Source organism: Hippoglossus hippoglossus, chromosome 14, assembly GCF_009819705.1.
Source record: "Hippoglossus hippoglossus isolate fHipHip1 chromosome 14, fHipHip1.pri, whole genome shotgun sequence".
NCBI lineage: Eukaryota > Metazoa > Chordata > Actinopteri > Pleuronectiformes > Pleuronectidae > Hippoglossus > Hippoglossus hippoglossus.
In genome coordinates, this window is record NC_047164.1 from 12,488,227 (window position 1) to 12,504,067 (window position 15,841).

The window sequence follows — 15,841 nt, forward strand, 5'->3', positions numbered from 1 at the left end:
ATGCATAAAAAGGTATAAAACAAGTGTGATTGCCTCCAAACTCTCTGTAAATAACATAATGAACAGTATATTGAACATACATAGCGTCGTAGTGTCATGCATGCTAAGATAAATAATAGGCTAGGTAGTGTGTTGCATTATGTGTATGAGCCCATGGAACTTTAATTTAGAAAGAAATTACAAAAAAGATGACGTGGCTCTTTGTTTGGGGATGTTGTGAAATCATTCTTTACCTCTATATACTGTGTGTATATATATATAAAAAGGAAGCTGGTTAGAAGTAATGATCTCACCAGTAATAAAACAGCTTCAAAATTAGATAAAATATAAACACACTGCAGAAAAAAAAACAGATTATGGTCTGTGCTTATATAGACCATATACTCAAAATTATATAGTTTAACTAAAAGTGGAGAGTTACAGAGCTCTCCCATATTGATGATTGCCCTCTGTATTACAGATAGCACTTGTTGTTAGAGCAAAAAATAACAAGAACACAGCATCCACAATTAGTACGTTGTGTTTCTGAGGAGGCGGAGCAGAGTCCTTGACTCATGCGAACCTGACACCCATTTTTAAGGCACAATATTTGTTGTCATTCCCACTAAAAACAACGCTCTGCAAGGGGGGAAACTTGAGCCAAGACAGATTCTTTAAGAGCAGGATGATGAGGATTGGTATATGTGGCATCTATGGTGAGTTATCATGAATATTAATATCAAATATACATGAGGAAACCAAGAAGATAGCTGAGTGGTGGAGAAAAGATTTATGACATGTCTTAATTTTGATGGACCTTGAGATGAATCTGCATCTCGCTGTGTCCTCAGAGTAAGAAACAATTCGTTAAGACAGTGAGCATAAAAACTGCACTTTTTATATTAGAGTTACATTATTATTGTTTGTTAATGCAATTGAGACTCTTCAAATCAATCGGCACCCAAATTGCATAACTACAGCTGAAAAAGAGATGCAGACTTGATGCTCACTCTTAATGATGACTTTACTCGAGCAATTTTCAAGGGTCTGTCAATTAATTTAGGAAATTATGGGAAACAAATGATGCCTAAACCTTTGAGAAAATGCATCTGAAAATCTAAATCTTTACTCCATTCATCCCGAAAAAAATCTGCAATGGTATCAAGTGCAGATGATTTGTAAGTTACAAAACTAAAACAAATACTTTGACTGGTTTTATGTCATTCTCTGGAAGACAGGAAGTTTTGTATTACTGTATCAAACCATTAGTGGAAAAAGTGAGAAAAGGGAATAAAATGAAAACCAAGCATCCAGGCCGTGATGAAAATTATATGGCCCCATTTCTAAAACAAGGGGTGGACATAATAATATTACAACTGTACAATATAATGCAACCTGATAAAACAATTCTCCAATAAATACTACCTTTGTGACGCTTATATTCAATGATTGAGTGGGCAAAACAACCAGAACACTGAGCAGTAAAATGCAAACCAATACAAACACCTAAAATCCAGCATTAACAAAATCTGGATATAAGTAACTTCAAGGACGGGGATTGTTTTGGCGCAGATGCAGGCGATTATTCGAAAGAAAAAACAAACAAACACTTGAATATAAGAAAACTAACCAGAGGGTAAAATATAGCTATTTCACACAGCATAGACTATATATTGTTTCTAATGAGTGTGGCTACTGTTGAAGTCGTCGTCTACCAACTGAATTGATCACAAGACCAGATGTGTGGGGATTACAGTTTCCTAGAGGAAACCCTGTATTGTGTTGGATTGCGTTATACTGACCATGTGTTCAATGACAGGAGACATCAACAATACATTCCAGTGGTACCGTCTACCACGAGACACAAGAGATACAAACACACTTTCATGTTAGTTTCAATATGGAGTTCCTCGACACAGCCTCTACTTCTCTAAGTGCTTTGATTAGTTAGGAATGAGGCTTTTACTGTGACAAAAGACAAAGCTTATTCTCCTGAACTTTATTTTGAAAGAGATATGATTGGAAGTTATTACAATCTTGGTTGTGAGCAGCCCCGAAGTCTTCAACACTGTCTTATAAATGACTCGACTAAAGAATGTTAAGTCATTTATTTAATACCTTTTTTGGATTGTGAGCACAAGGGTGCGTCCTCTTCCTCCTCATGTTTCTGTGTCATAATAGTGTGTCTCTTTGAGCAAGATATTTATGGTTTTGTGGAACCAATGTAGTGTTAAATAGTGTCGATTCTTTGATTTGTCTCTTGCAACTCTGTTGTTTTCTGACCACTGTGAGCATGTGCATTGGAATCAGAGATCACAGGCTGCTTAGAGGTAGTAGCACTACTGCGATGTTGAGTCTTTTGTCCCACAGGCTTCTATGTAATAAGAGTTAAATGTGATGCTATTTTTCTGTTACACTTAAATAAATATCTTTTACATGTTTTCTTTGCATTTCTGTAACTTTTGCATGCAGAGTTTTCTTTTAAACTTGACACTGTTCTGTAAAGGCTTGCTGGAAACACTATTACCCATGTGGGGATAATAAAAAATCTGCTACCTAAAATTAGCTACTACTTCACCAGAGATGTGGGGAGCATCAACTGAGGCCAATAACTAAAAATAAAGGAGTGTTGTGAAAATTCTGATGCTCCGTCATGCACCTCTGTAAAACCAGGCCCAAAAAAAGAGGAAAACACTGCAGCTTACCACCTTCTGTCAGAGTCAGGTATTTATATTCCTCTGGGTGAGTAGGGTTAGGTATCCATCACACAACAGTAGCGTTTTCTCTCAGTAATCTTGTTCTGTACCACTTCTGAAGCAAAAAAAAAAAAAAAAGATCCTCCAAAGTTCTCAGTCATGTTGTGACGTCAGACCACACGTCGGGGGTGGCTGGGCGTGTCTATAGCCAGGTGAGCAGGCTGTCCCTGTCCATGTGTGATCCAGAGAGAACGGTCTCCATGTCCATCAGAAGGTCTGAACTGAGACCCTCGGGGATGCAGGGCATAAGCTCCTCGCCCTCAGACATCGGGAGCACGGGCATCGACTCCTGTAGGGACATCGAGGAGTTCTCGCCAGAGTCGCCTACACGAGTCAGAGAAGAAGATAAAATGTCTGAACTGTGTTGAGAATGTAAAAGATCAAGTCTATCAAGCTGTTTGGCCCCAAATCGAGGACTGTGTCTTTAATATAGCTGCACATGGATCAGGTAGTATTTATATACAGAAATAAAATGTGCAATTCATGTTTTGTCTTGTGTTCAATATGAAAAAAAAAAAATCAATACAAAGAAATAAGAGAGGGGAGCTGCTGAAAGCACAAATGTAGATAAATAAATAGATTACAGAGGCATCATTTGGATGCCACTTGATAAAAAGAGAAACTTCTGTGTGTTCTTTATTTTCTTTATATTTTGTGCTATTGCTGATTTGTTTGGGAAGTCTATTCAATAGTGTTTTTAACACACAGTTAATGCATAACTGATAATAAATAAATAAAAAGAATATAAATCTCAGGAGGTGTCATACACGTATAGAAGACACAGAAGAAGATGTCAACTTGGAAAGACAATGAGATTCGAGAATTTTTGGAAACTTGGGAAAATGTCCTGACCCAATTTTCTGGACATTGTCCGGAGTTCATGTCTGATAAAGGCTTAAAATACGGAAAAATAAAATAAACAATAAACTCAAAAGTCTGCTCTTTCACAGCAGAAATCCCAGGTCTATCTTTATCTATGACATTGTTGTTGTACGGTGTAGTGTGTGTGTGTGTGTGTGTGTGTGTGTGTGTGTGTGTGTGTGTGTGTGTGTGTGTGTGTGTGTGTGTGTGTGTGTGTGTGTGTGTGTGTGTGTGTGTGTGTATGTGTATTACCAGTGTCCATGTGATCCACAGAGCTCAACATGTGGTCCGATGTGCGGGGTAAGCTGCTGACACTCAGACCACTGTCAGTGCTCTCGTTGCGAGAGTGAGCGCTACACAACAACACATGCACATATAAACATTCTTGTATTTGTGATCATATTATCTCTTTAAAAATGTAATGCATATTAGAAATGACATGTACATTTCATAGAAATTACATATACAATAAATTTTTACTGGAACTTGGTCTCTTCATAGATTATTTATACATTAAAGATACAGATTTTACTTTGATAAAAGGTTAAAGATTTACTACAACGCTTTAGAAATCAACACTGCAGTTATAGAACATGACGACATTAAACTCACCCGTTAAGAGTAGGTTCGTAGTTCGGGGCTCTGATCCTGACATCCAGAGTTGGGACAAGCGTCTGTGCGTTCCTGTCATGGTCCATCCCACTGGTCATCTGGTTTCTTCCTCCTGCCTCCTACAAGACACACACACGTATGCTGTCATCTAAATTCGAATTGTATTGACGTGAAACACCATTTTTATTACTGGTTAATCTCAACCGAATATCATAATGCAACCGGATAACACAGTAACTAACTTTAAAAAACTTCTGTAGATTTTAATGCGATTTTAAATTGAACGAGTCTGAAGTGGCACATCCAGCTTCAGTTTTCTTTGACCTCTGACCTGTGGTGTGGTTTGCGGTGGGAGGCCTTGTTTGCACCTGAGCCTCTCCTTTTCCTGCCTTTGCTGCAGTGCCAAGTTAAGGATGCCAGGGTTCATCTTCTGTGCTGCAACATAAAAATTCATAGAAAAATTAGCTTTTTTTTTACGATTAAATAAACATTTCAAAGAGATAAAACATTTCAGTAATGGCATATATAAGGAAAAACATGTCAAAACTACTTTGGGATCTTTCTTACTTTTGTTGCTGCTAAACAGCAACTTGTGATGATGGACATTGAAACAAAATGTTCCTCATTGACGAACAAGAATTGTCAATTTAGGAGACACAAATTTGATAGTGCGCTACCTAGACGCGGGTCGACCCATGCGGTGTTCTTATTTATGTGATCGATGTAGAACACCTCTCCATCTGCAGTCACAGCCTGTTCCCAGCCTTCAGGCATTGGACCTGAACAGCAGTGAAAGTACACAGTGAGAAGGCAAATGGTTGATGGAGTGCATGGGGTGTTGGGAGGAAAAAGTAGAATAGCCCATGTCCTCTAATGTCTGTGTCACTTCTAGTTTGTAGAGATTTTAGAATAGAGGTGAAGGTTAGAGGGTAAATAGCTGAAGCATGTTCCTAAGAGTAAAACTGGTGTGCACCGGGCACCGGGCCTAAATGCAGTTGGTGGGAGGTTTTGTAAAAGATTAGTGTCAATACTCAGGGTTAATGCTCATTGTCAAAAAAGAGGGACTAGTTTATAATTTAAGGGTCTGTTCAACCAAATTACAACATAACAACTCCTCTATTCCAGAAACACTGTCCCCATTATTCTGGACAAAATACACTCTGCATTTTTAAAGCTGCATTAATAAATTTGAACCACTTGGGAAAGTCTCTCTTTTAGCTCAGTTTTTGGTCTCTACCACCTCCTGAGAGAAATGTGTGGACCTGCAGCTGCTAAATGCTCCGCTGTTTATCCCACTTTGTCTTTTACTGTGTTGCAGGTTGCATTTTTGGGTGAGCCGACTCGATAACAAATTCACATGGGGGGAATATATATTCAAAAGACAACAATGAGCAAACAATAAAAATGGCATTTTAATAATAAAGATACATTCACCCATCTCTCTTTTAAATGCGGATTCCATCGTGCACTGTCACCAGGGAGACACCACTAGAGTTCACCCTGGGTGTTACCCATTAACATGATCGCTCCCAACCAAAGTCACCACAAAACCACAGATGCTGACACCAAGAACTGAATCCCTGAAGAAAACACACCCAGCAAAGACCTTGCCAGCTGGAGATGGAGTTGAACTATGAAAGGCAGGAGTGTGCTCTAAAGAGAAACTGGATGGTGAGACGGGGGGAGTAGAGTGATACCTGTCTCTGGATTGATGTTTTGTGCTTGCGTAGCGGGCGCTGGGTTGCTGAGGGAGTGGGCATGGATCGGCGTGCCGGTGATAGGATGCTGGGTCGCAGCCGACTGAAGCTGCGACAGACGAGGGTCGTGCCAAGTGGTTGTCTTATCCAGGTGACTGCAAACACACAACAAGTCTAAACGTATCTGCATTTGTCAAACCATTGTAACCTGACGGATGAGATGCACAAGGCTCATTTTGCCTCGGACCTGATTTACCTGTACGACCAGATGTGCACACACATCTACACCTGCACAGGCAAAATGTCACTGCTCGTGCTGGTGTGGCCTTTGACACGAGTGTGAGCTGTCAGGCCATGTGCTCTCATTAATGACACTAGCTGAAACCGCAATGGTTGCAAAACTTGTTGGAACATTTTCTGTCAGCATGCAACTGGTCGGGTTTGAGTCCTGGTAACATCTACACAGTTGCATGTCTCTCCTCTCTTTCCAGTCTTTCACTCTACTGTCTGTAGCAGGACAGACATCTAATCATCTCAATGCTGGAATGTTTGTCAGATATCGTTTATAATGATCTAGATCAAATCAAACAAACAATTTTGACAATTTAATCTTAATCTTTTAGGTAACTAAGTTGGTTCCATGTGAGGATTTGCAAGTTGACAATGAGTCAGAAAAAAACAATATTGTTTTGGGCTTTTGGGAAATTACCTGCAGTGCTTTTCAACAATATCTGACATTTTAAAAAATAAAATAAAAGACAATTAAATACGATGCGTTCAAGTGCAGAAATCTGGATGTTGGAACAAGCCAGGGTCAATTCTTTGGGTTTTTCTAAACAGAAACCCTTCGAGTAACCTGCCGAGCAACAGATCAAACACGGTGATAAACAGAAGGTAGACCTCTTACTTGAGGAAGTATCGTTGGCCAGTAGGCGTTTTCGCCATTTCCCAGCCATGGGGGAGTGGCACGTCGTCAGGTATGATCGGCGTCGCTGCTACATCCGCTGCTTGAGTCGAGAGGGAGTTGACGGGGAGGGAGGCTGGGGAGGAATGGGCGCGGACGTGATGAGGAGTGAGGGAGCCGCACACACCTCCATCCGAACTGGCCTGACGAGAAACAAACAGGGTTTACAAACTGCCATGACGAGCGGCGAGTGGCGATCAGAAATGCAGTGCGAGGCAGAAGGAAGAAGAAGGCTGGATAAAATAATAATAACTTTACATGTATAGCACTTATCTAAACAAGGTTACAAAGTGCTTCACACAAAAGTCCATGGCAAAAATGAAGAATCGATTGTAATAAGAGATGTTCTGTTCAGTCCAATTTAAGAGCCAAATCATGACATAATAAGGTTGAGACCTTAAGTTTGTAGAGAAAACCCAACAGTTCCCACTGGATGAATACCAGAGTGAGAGAAGATGGAAAAACAAACGCTTAGAGGAAGAAGAGTGAAACTGGACATTCGCACGTCCGGTTGTTTTACTTTACAAGATGGTTTGTACAATGTAACAGAAAAGAGGTAAATCCTCACATTGGAAAAGCTGGAACCAGAAAATGATCAACATTGGTGCAGAACAAATGGCATAACATACATATTTATGATCACGCTATAGCTGAAAGTATTTTACTTGATCGCAGAAACTTACCGGCAGCTAATTTGGTATAAAAGTGATTATTATATCAGCTTCTCAAATGTGAGGATCGGATGCTCGTCACTGTTACATGTGAGCGTAAACTGAGAATCTTTGGGTTTTCAAGCATAGTTTGAATTAAAAATACTCTTGGACTATAAAATATTATGATGGGCAGTCATATCTTCCACTATTTATTCCTGACAATTTTTTTTATTTTAATTGATCAATTAAGGGAAAAAAGGACAGATATATTACTAAGCAGTCCTAACTGATCAGTTTACTACTTGTTTCAATGTCATATTGGGCAGAATATTTTGGCCTCTCATGTAGGGCTGGACTATATTACCCAAAAATATATCAAGATTGAAAATGTCAATGATATGTCACATTCTATTTATTTTAAGTTTAAAGACAGTTTTTTGCTCCTGAGTGAAGGTTGTGGTTTTAAAGTCTTCTTTATACAAATCTGAGGTAGCTCAATTATGTGTGACATCTCCTCACTGTGTTTGCACAATGTATAAGCATTATATCAATATATAGTAACAAAATCCAGTCAACAGCACTTTTACTAAAAGTTAGCATGGATATCATGTGACTGAAATCACAGCACTTCTTGGGGGTGATGTCACAGGAAGGGGCTGGGACAATGTTATTCAGAAGGATTGCATGACAAGGTCAATGACATAAGATTCTGAGAAGATTAATGTTAAAGATATATCTGTCATGAATAAGACAATTTTCCTGATTGTCATCAAATTATGTTTGTGACGTATTCAAGCAACAAAATGCTGAAAATGTGTTTTAAATGATCTTTTTTCCAAACTTTTTTTGTTGTCCCACTTTATCAACTATGATTATTCAGGTGGGACCGCATGCTTCTGGGAATCTGGGACAGTTATTTACGTTCTATAAATGGGAAAAATATGCATTTAATGACTTCCTGAAGTAAATAAGAAAAAGATAAACCAAAGAGATGTTGCATGTGGTCTGCAGTTGTCAGACAGGAGTTAATGGTAAATACTGCCTGTCCGTGTCTGTTTAAACTGAGTGTCTGGTTAGCTAACTAGCACATAATCAGTTTGCTCTCTAGGACAGAGATGATCCAAAAAGCACAGAAGAGTGACTGTCCTGTGGGGTGCAGCCATTGGTTTCACCAAACATGTGGAGAAGACAATGGGCTGACCGATGATGATGGACTCTCACCTGCATGTTTGTTTGTCTTTTTTGGCACAAAGAACAGTAAAAATACTCCTCGGAGTACGATATCTCCATTCTTTCTGCTGGTGTGGTTAGAAAACATCTCAAGGAATACAGAAAGGTACAATATTTTGATCTAATATGTACAACAAATATCGGAATAAGTCGCAGAAGTCCAAATTGCAAAAGAATCTCCCAGATTACTCAAATTCACCCTATTAATCATATATTATATCCATATATGTGCATTATGGTGTATACAGCGGTACATCTATGCACCACGTACAGCTGCTGTTGTTTATCATGAATGTGGTGCATATTTATGTAGCTGTTATCGGTACTGGTATTGGTACTTATATTGATACTGGCATTGGTACTGGTATTGATTCTAGTATTGATTCTGGTATTCGTACTGGCATTGGTACTGATATTAGTACTGGTACTGATATTGGTTCTGGCATTGATACTGGTATTGATACTGGAATTGTTACTGGTATTGGTAATAGCATTGGTATCAGTACTTGTCTGGAGTGGCCCCGGGGGTCCGGCTGCCTGAAGAAGGAGTCTGGCAGCTTCCTCATCCTCATGGGCAGGGAGGCCGGCTGCTGTGTGGCCTTGCTGGGGTTCATCACGGCGCTGAACAAGGCCTCCAGCTCCGTCTGCGAGTCCCCGCGGACGTGCACGATCTGCTGCCCGGCCGGAGGCGCGCCGCGGTGCGCGTCCATGTCGCCAAAAAAAGTTTTGCTGGTGTCGAAGCAGATCTGGGAAAAAAAATTAAGTTCAACAAACAAACAATGACAAACAAACACGACCGGATGCGTGTGCGCGCGGTTCTAAGAGTTATAATGATCGGCTGTGTTTACACTCTTCGCCCTCAGACACCCCCCCTCCTCCCCTCCACCCTGATTTCTCCCGTCGCGTCGTTCAGTCTATTTCAAGCCGCAACAATCTCGGAAGTTTAATCGGCTCCGAAAACACGAACAGTCTCCGGGTGTGTAAGTCGAAGTTGTGCGGTGTAAAGCGCCGAATCGCAGACAAAAAACAAAACCAAAGCTCCGCGGTGTGCAACACGTTACGAGCCTCCCACATACCTTCAAGCAGCCAGACCGTTTTCCTCCGTGTCTGCCTCCCTGTGTAATCCTGCAGGAAACTCAACTGAAGAATCACAGCCGAGCGAAAACACGCAGATCAACACTGGCCTCCGATGATTCCACGTTAAAGCCTCCCAACGTAGAAACAAAAAGTATGGAGGTAGTTGGAGAAAAGTGAGAGCTCCAAACTTTTTTTTTTTTTTTCTCATCCAGTGTTGAGTCCAGATTCATGTGATAGTGCTGAGGGGCGGGGCTGTAGGCTTTAAAGCTGCCGCAGCTGCGGGGGAAATGTTTCACTGCAAGGACACACACAATCCCTGCACAGGACAACACTGCAAAGGACAACACACTAATAAACAACACAAGTTGCTTATTATATTCACTGGCTCCGAAAAATGTCCACACACCCACCAGACTCTACTGCACAGGACAATATCCGGAGAACAAATTGTTTATCACAGTTTTTTATATTCACAGGCCACGAAAAATGTCCACTCACTCACCAGCCTTCACTGCACAGGACAATATCCGGAGAACAAGTAGTTTATTAGTGTTTTTATATTCAGAGGCTCCACAAAATGTCCACTCACCCACCAGACTCTACTGCACAGGACAATATCCGGAGAAAAAGTAGTTTATTAGTGTTTTTATATTCAGAGGCTCCACAAAATGTCCACTCACTCACCAGCCTTCACTGCACAGGACAATATCCGGAGAACAAGTTGATTGTTCGTGTTTTTATATTCAGAGGCTCCGAAAAATGTCCACTCACCCACCAGAGTCTCCTGCACAGGACAATACCCAGAGAACAAGTTGGTTATTAATGTTTTTATATTCACACACTACGAACAATTTCCAGCCTTCACTGCACAATACCCGGAGAACAACTTGTTTACGTGCGTTTTTAATGTTCACAGGCTCCTAAAAAATACCGTCAAACAGGACACTCACTCAGCAGTCAGGGGGAAAGCACAACACCGGGTTGTATATTCATATTTTTATTATTCACAGACTCTAAAACAATGCCAGGACAATCACACACCATTCATCACAGTACAACACCCGGAGAACAAGTTGTTAATTCTTGTGTTTTTATTATTCACAGGCTCTCTCACCAGCCATCACAGAATAATGCCTGGCTAACAAGCTAACAAGTTGCTGATCAGTGTTTTTTTAATGGAAGATACTTTAAAACAGGACCATCACTCACCAGCCTTCACTGCACAGGACAATACCAGGAGAACAAGTGTTTTTATAAATCAGAGGCTCAGAGCAGTTTCCAGTTTGTGGCCTTTTCTCCTGCTGAAGTTAAAATAAAAAAGCAGACAGAGGAGATACTGAGGAGGAAACCTGAGACTTTCTGTGTGTTCATGCGGTGTGAGATATAATCGGAAAAATTTGTTTTCCATCTGGGAAAAATTCACATGTACGCCACCTCAACAGCTCGGAAAGTGGGCGAAAATGTTGGTTCATGAGTTGCTGACGTCATCAACAGAATTTTACAATCAGCTCTAAATTGCAGCATTTTATGTGAACTTGTCAAATGTTTTATTTTTTTTGGTCACTTTCAAACTGTATATCAATCTCACACAAGCGCCTAACAGGTTTCAAATTATTTAGTCAAGCTTTATTCCAGAATCAGAGCCGGATCAGTTTAAAAATAAAATAACTACCAAAAAGTTACTAAATACAGCATAAAACATTGATTACAATCATCACACTTTACAAGTACACAGGGATTAAAAACATATACATACATAAGTTCCAGTGTATCAAAAACGACATAGGATAGGTGTATATAAAGTACATACTCAGCATTTTTTATTCAAGCTTTTTTTCTCTCGTCTACCTCATTCTGACCTGCCTGCTGCTGTAACAACTGAATTTCCCCAGTGTGTGGATCAATAAAGTTTTATCTTACCTTATCTTATCGTCCATGTAAATATCGGAAGGAGGTGTCAGGGGCCTCGTTCACACCTGGTAGTAACTTGTGGTTTTTGAGATCTGATGTGAACAGCTTTAAGTACAGGTGTGAACACATTCAGATCGCATATAGATCTGTTCACGCCAGACCACATCCGGTCCAAATCTGTCCACATTCTTTTAGCAGTGTGAACACAAGTCTGTCCTGGGCCACATATGAAGGACCTCCTACTCAGCTGACCTCCTCTGACCTGCTGCAGTTTCACTATGACTCAAATGTTTTCTCTCATGACTCGTCTCTCCACCTTTCTTTCGCTAGCTCGTGCTGACACACACACACACACACACACACTGGACACACTTGTGTACTCAGACTCGGTAAAAACAACATAACTTGGTCTTTGTGAACAGAAATGATGTACATATTAGTTTGTATAGAAAGGGGAGGTGATATATCTGAGATCCGATCACGAGACACATGTGGGGCAACATTTTAATGCCAGGTGTGAACACACACAGTCAGAGCTGTCCACTTGTGATCAGATCACAAAAACCACATGTTAATACCAGGTGTGTACCGGGCTGGGTTGTTGTTTAGACATAAATACAACTCATTTTGTCTACATCGTCCATGTCCACATTTCCACTTCAAAGCACACAAACAGGCCTAAGAACAACTCTACAACTCTGGGAGATGGGACCTCATCTGTCTGTGGGCCTGAGTCTGGCATGCTGCATTTGGAGGAGGTGGGGTGGGGTCGGGGGGTCATTGGGAAGTTGCATTGAGAAAACATCCTTCCCTGGTGTGGCCAACCCCAACCGCAGCAGCCGCAGTGTCCCGCCCTCTAGTGGAAAACATGTGCAACGACGAGCCAGAACTCAGCTGGCCCACAAATTGAATTCAACAATATAATGTCTGGTTCTATGTGGGACTATAATCTATTGTGCATCCAATGACTCGTTCAGTTATTTCTAATAATCCTAATTCACCAGAGTTTATATATTAGACTCTACTGGACATGGAGACTAAAAATATAGATCTAATTAAATGCTCTATTTTTTTATTTTAAAGAGAAATAAATAACTCAAATCACAATTTAACATACAATTTGAAACACCCAGTGGATGGCTGTGGCTCAGGGGGTAGAGGGGGTCGTCCACTAACCTGGAGGATGGTGTTCCAATCCCCTCCAGTTGGGCAAAATACGAAACCCCAAATTCCTCCTGTATGAATTATGTGTGCAAAATAAGCACCACTGCATTCGTGGTGTATGAGTGTGTGTATAAATGGTTGAATGGGACTTATTCTGTCCATTTTGTCCATTTGCTGTAAACAGAACAATGCTAAAATTCTGAGTTGCAATAAGCTGACACTTAATATGTATGAACTCATACGTTCTACCTTTCTCCTACTATCTTAGATTGTTGCCTGTTTGGTTCAGGTATTTAAAGTTATAGAGTATATTTCGAATTTAAAAATATGTTTTCAGAGGCTTTAACATAAAGAGCAAAATGTGAAAACTAAATGTAAAGGAGTGAAAACAGGAATTGTGTTTAATAAGTTAGATTTCACCATTTGGTCATGCAGTTTTCATGCACAGTTTACTGTTTACTGACTTTTAACAAAACATTTTGATGTTCTGAGGTCAAGAAAGAAAGTTTCCTTCCTACCTGTTAGCAACAAAAAGAGGACGACAACACAGCAAGCGTGGTTTAACAAACCAGTCTATGCTGGTTAGTTTTGGATTACCCCTGAAAGGTTTGTTTAACCACCAGTTTCTGATGTGACGTACAAATACATTTTTTTTCGCATATTTTTTATGCACCATGACATAAAGCAAACATACTGTATATATATATATATGTAATGTAATACATGCCAGTGGGCATTAGATGGCACTATCTCACCTTAACGCCTGCAGCATATTTTGTTTATTGTTACTGTCATAGTGATGTAAAGTAGGTCCACAAATACAGTCCAGCAGCAGTTTGAACACAGAGCAGATCTGATTGTTTATTCTCTCTGCAGGGTTTAATCTGTGTTCAGCAAAATCATATCCACACTGTTTTCAACCAGCGGACGGTGCCCATTCATACAAACAAAGCCATTGGGATGAAAAATATTGTTTTCTAATTGATTTCATTTTTAAATATTGATTTGGGAGGTCAGGACTGGGATATACAGAGCGTATTGGACAGAGTTGTGTCATGATTAATACAATAATACTGAGTGATGGTCCAAGAAAATCCAAGTGATTGAGGTTGTGTCTTTTGTCTGTTGTAGGAATAATTAGCATTATTTCACCTTATCAAATGTTTCTTTTACTAAGTCAAGTTTATATTCAGTTACAGACAGCTCTCATTTTGTTAATCAAACAACACAGGTTGAGTTTGTGTTTAGGGATATAACATTTTTTTCACATACATGAATTCTACATAAACATTCATTTTTCATCTTAACTTCTATTATCTTTAAGGTTTGTGTCATTAGTTGGGTCAGTTTTGTTGTGACCAGTTGCTGTTGTGTTTCTGTTTGCTGTACGTTCGGTTACATTTTGTTTTGTTAACCTCTTTTAGGGCCTTTTTACTGGTAAATATATTTTATTGGGTTTAACAGTTTTTATTCCACAAAAGAAAGAGATACGTTGTACGTTGATACATTTAAATCCCCATCCCCAGCACCCTGCCCACCCACCAACCCACGCACAGGGTTACATGCAAAAAAACACACACAGATGAAATTATTATGACATTTTAGAAGTAAAAAATTAATACACAAAATTAAATAAAACAAAAAAAATATTTAAGTGTAATTATATCCAAAACAGAAAGGGGAGGGGGTGCTCTCTGCTGTAATTGGACATTTATGGTTCCTGTAAAGAGTCACACAAATCTGGGAAGTGCCTCCATATGTTAATAAAGCTTTAAAAGGACCCCTTTGAGTTTATATCCCTTTTTTTTCCAGCTTTAGGAAACACGTGACATTTTTGACCCTGTGAGAAAAGGACGGAGAAGCACGTGGACTCTAACATCTCGTATAAGGGGTGAAGTGGAAGCTATGACAACAGAGAGTTCAGGATTCTTTGGATAGAGGGCACACACTGAATCAGGTTCAAATTGGACTTCAAACATCTCACGCAAAGCTTTGAAAACACCAAAAAGTGGAGAGAAGCAGACACAGTTAGACCATGTGCACTTGGTCAGTATGTCAGCTGAGCGTAACATTCAGATAAATCTTTGTTTTGGGGTTTTTAGTTGATTAGTTCACGTGGCCTTGTCTCATTTTTGTGGGTAAATAAAATCCGAAACCCTGAGTTGTGCATCTTGTTGCTTTGTCCATAAAACTTGTGACGTAAAAAACAACCAGTTGTGGTTTTTCAAATTGTTTAATATCTCAAACCTTTACAAAGACACAAGACGAGCATTTGATTAACAGACTGAATATTCTCAATATGTGGCTGTTATGTGTATCTGTTCAGATATGATGTGTCATTCACATGCATAGGTGGCTTTATAGGGCATGTAACATAGGACAGATGTGGGGGCCCCAGGGCTGCGGCACCAGGCTTTTCACATTCCTCTCTGACCGTGGCTGTAAACTCACACAGGTTCAGAACAACAGCGAATCTTTTCTTTGGCACTAGCGGCCCAGTTTTCCGAGGAAGCAACAGGCTGGCTGGCTCCAGCTGGACCCCTGACTGGAATGTGCTGTTGCTCTCCATTGCTTTCCCACTTTCTTCACCTCTTAACGGCCCTGTTAACTGGCCTAATTGGTCTGACCCTCCGGGAGGCTGTTTTCAGATGTATGAGTCAGCGGTCAGAGGGAGAGGAGAGGGGTGTAACAGGGAGGAAATATGAGCAGAAGATGCAGAGACACCCTACCTTCAGCTGCAGCTCCCACACAAAGACAAGCCCAGAGAAAGTGTTCCTGCATTAAAACGAGCTGCCCACTTCCCCTCTTTCCACATCTGTTTCTCATGCTGCTGGCAGGATATAACCTGTAAAACACAGACGGCTGGTAATAGACAGATTGAGGGGGAAGGTAATCACTCCTCACCACAAATCTGGAAAAAGCACATTCAGCAACTTG

At 40.3% G+C, this 15,841-nt stretch overlaps 1 protein-coding gene across 2 annotated transcripts; it reads right to left on the minus strand.

Moving 5' to 3' along the window:
- Positions 1-764: 764 nt before the first annotated feature.
- Positions 765-10,310, minus strand: LOC117774166 (transcriptional coactivator YAP1-like). Of its 2 annotated transcripts, XM_034606360.1 has the most exons (9): positions 9,829-10,310; positions 9,259-9,498; positions 6,813-7,012; positions 5,906-6,060; positions 4,886-4,987; positions 4,540-4,643; positions 4,209-4,327; positions 3,849-3,949; positions 765-3,059 (listed from the first exon to the last, which is right to left on the minus strand). In XM_034606360.1, the coding sequence occupies exons 2-9, from the start codon at positions 9,460-9,462 to the stop codon at positions 2,878-2,880; spliced, it is 1,167 nt and encodes a 388-aa protein (XP_034462251.1). In that variant the 5' UTR covers positions 9,463-9,498; positions 9,829-10,310; the 3' UTR covers positions 765-2,877. The 2 variants fall into 2 exon arrangements, with proteins under 2 accessions (XP_034462251.1, XP_034462252.1); XM_034606361.1 differs by lacking the exon at positions 4,886-4,987 and having other exon boundaries at positions 768-3,059; positions 9,829-10,064.
- Positions 10,311-15,841: the final 5,531 nt, after the last annotated feature.

Excerpts from the sequence above, each read along its gene's own strand:
- LOC117774166 (XM_034606360.1), bottom strand. The coding sequence starts at position 9,462 with ATGGACGCGCACCGCGGCGCGCCTCCGGCCGGGCAGCAGATCGTGCAC. Across the intron at positions 7,013-9,258 it reads CCCGGGGCCACTCCAGACAA|GCCAGTTCGGATGGAGGTGT; the intron begins GTACTGATACCA and ends GTTTCTCGTCAG. Across the intron at positions 4,328-4,539 it reads CACCGCAAACCACACCACAG|GAGGCAGGAGGAAGAAACCA; the intron begins GTCAGAGGTCAA and ends TGTGTCTTGTAG.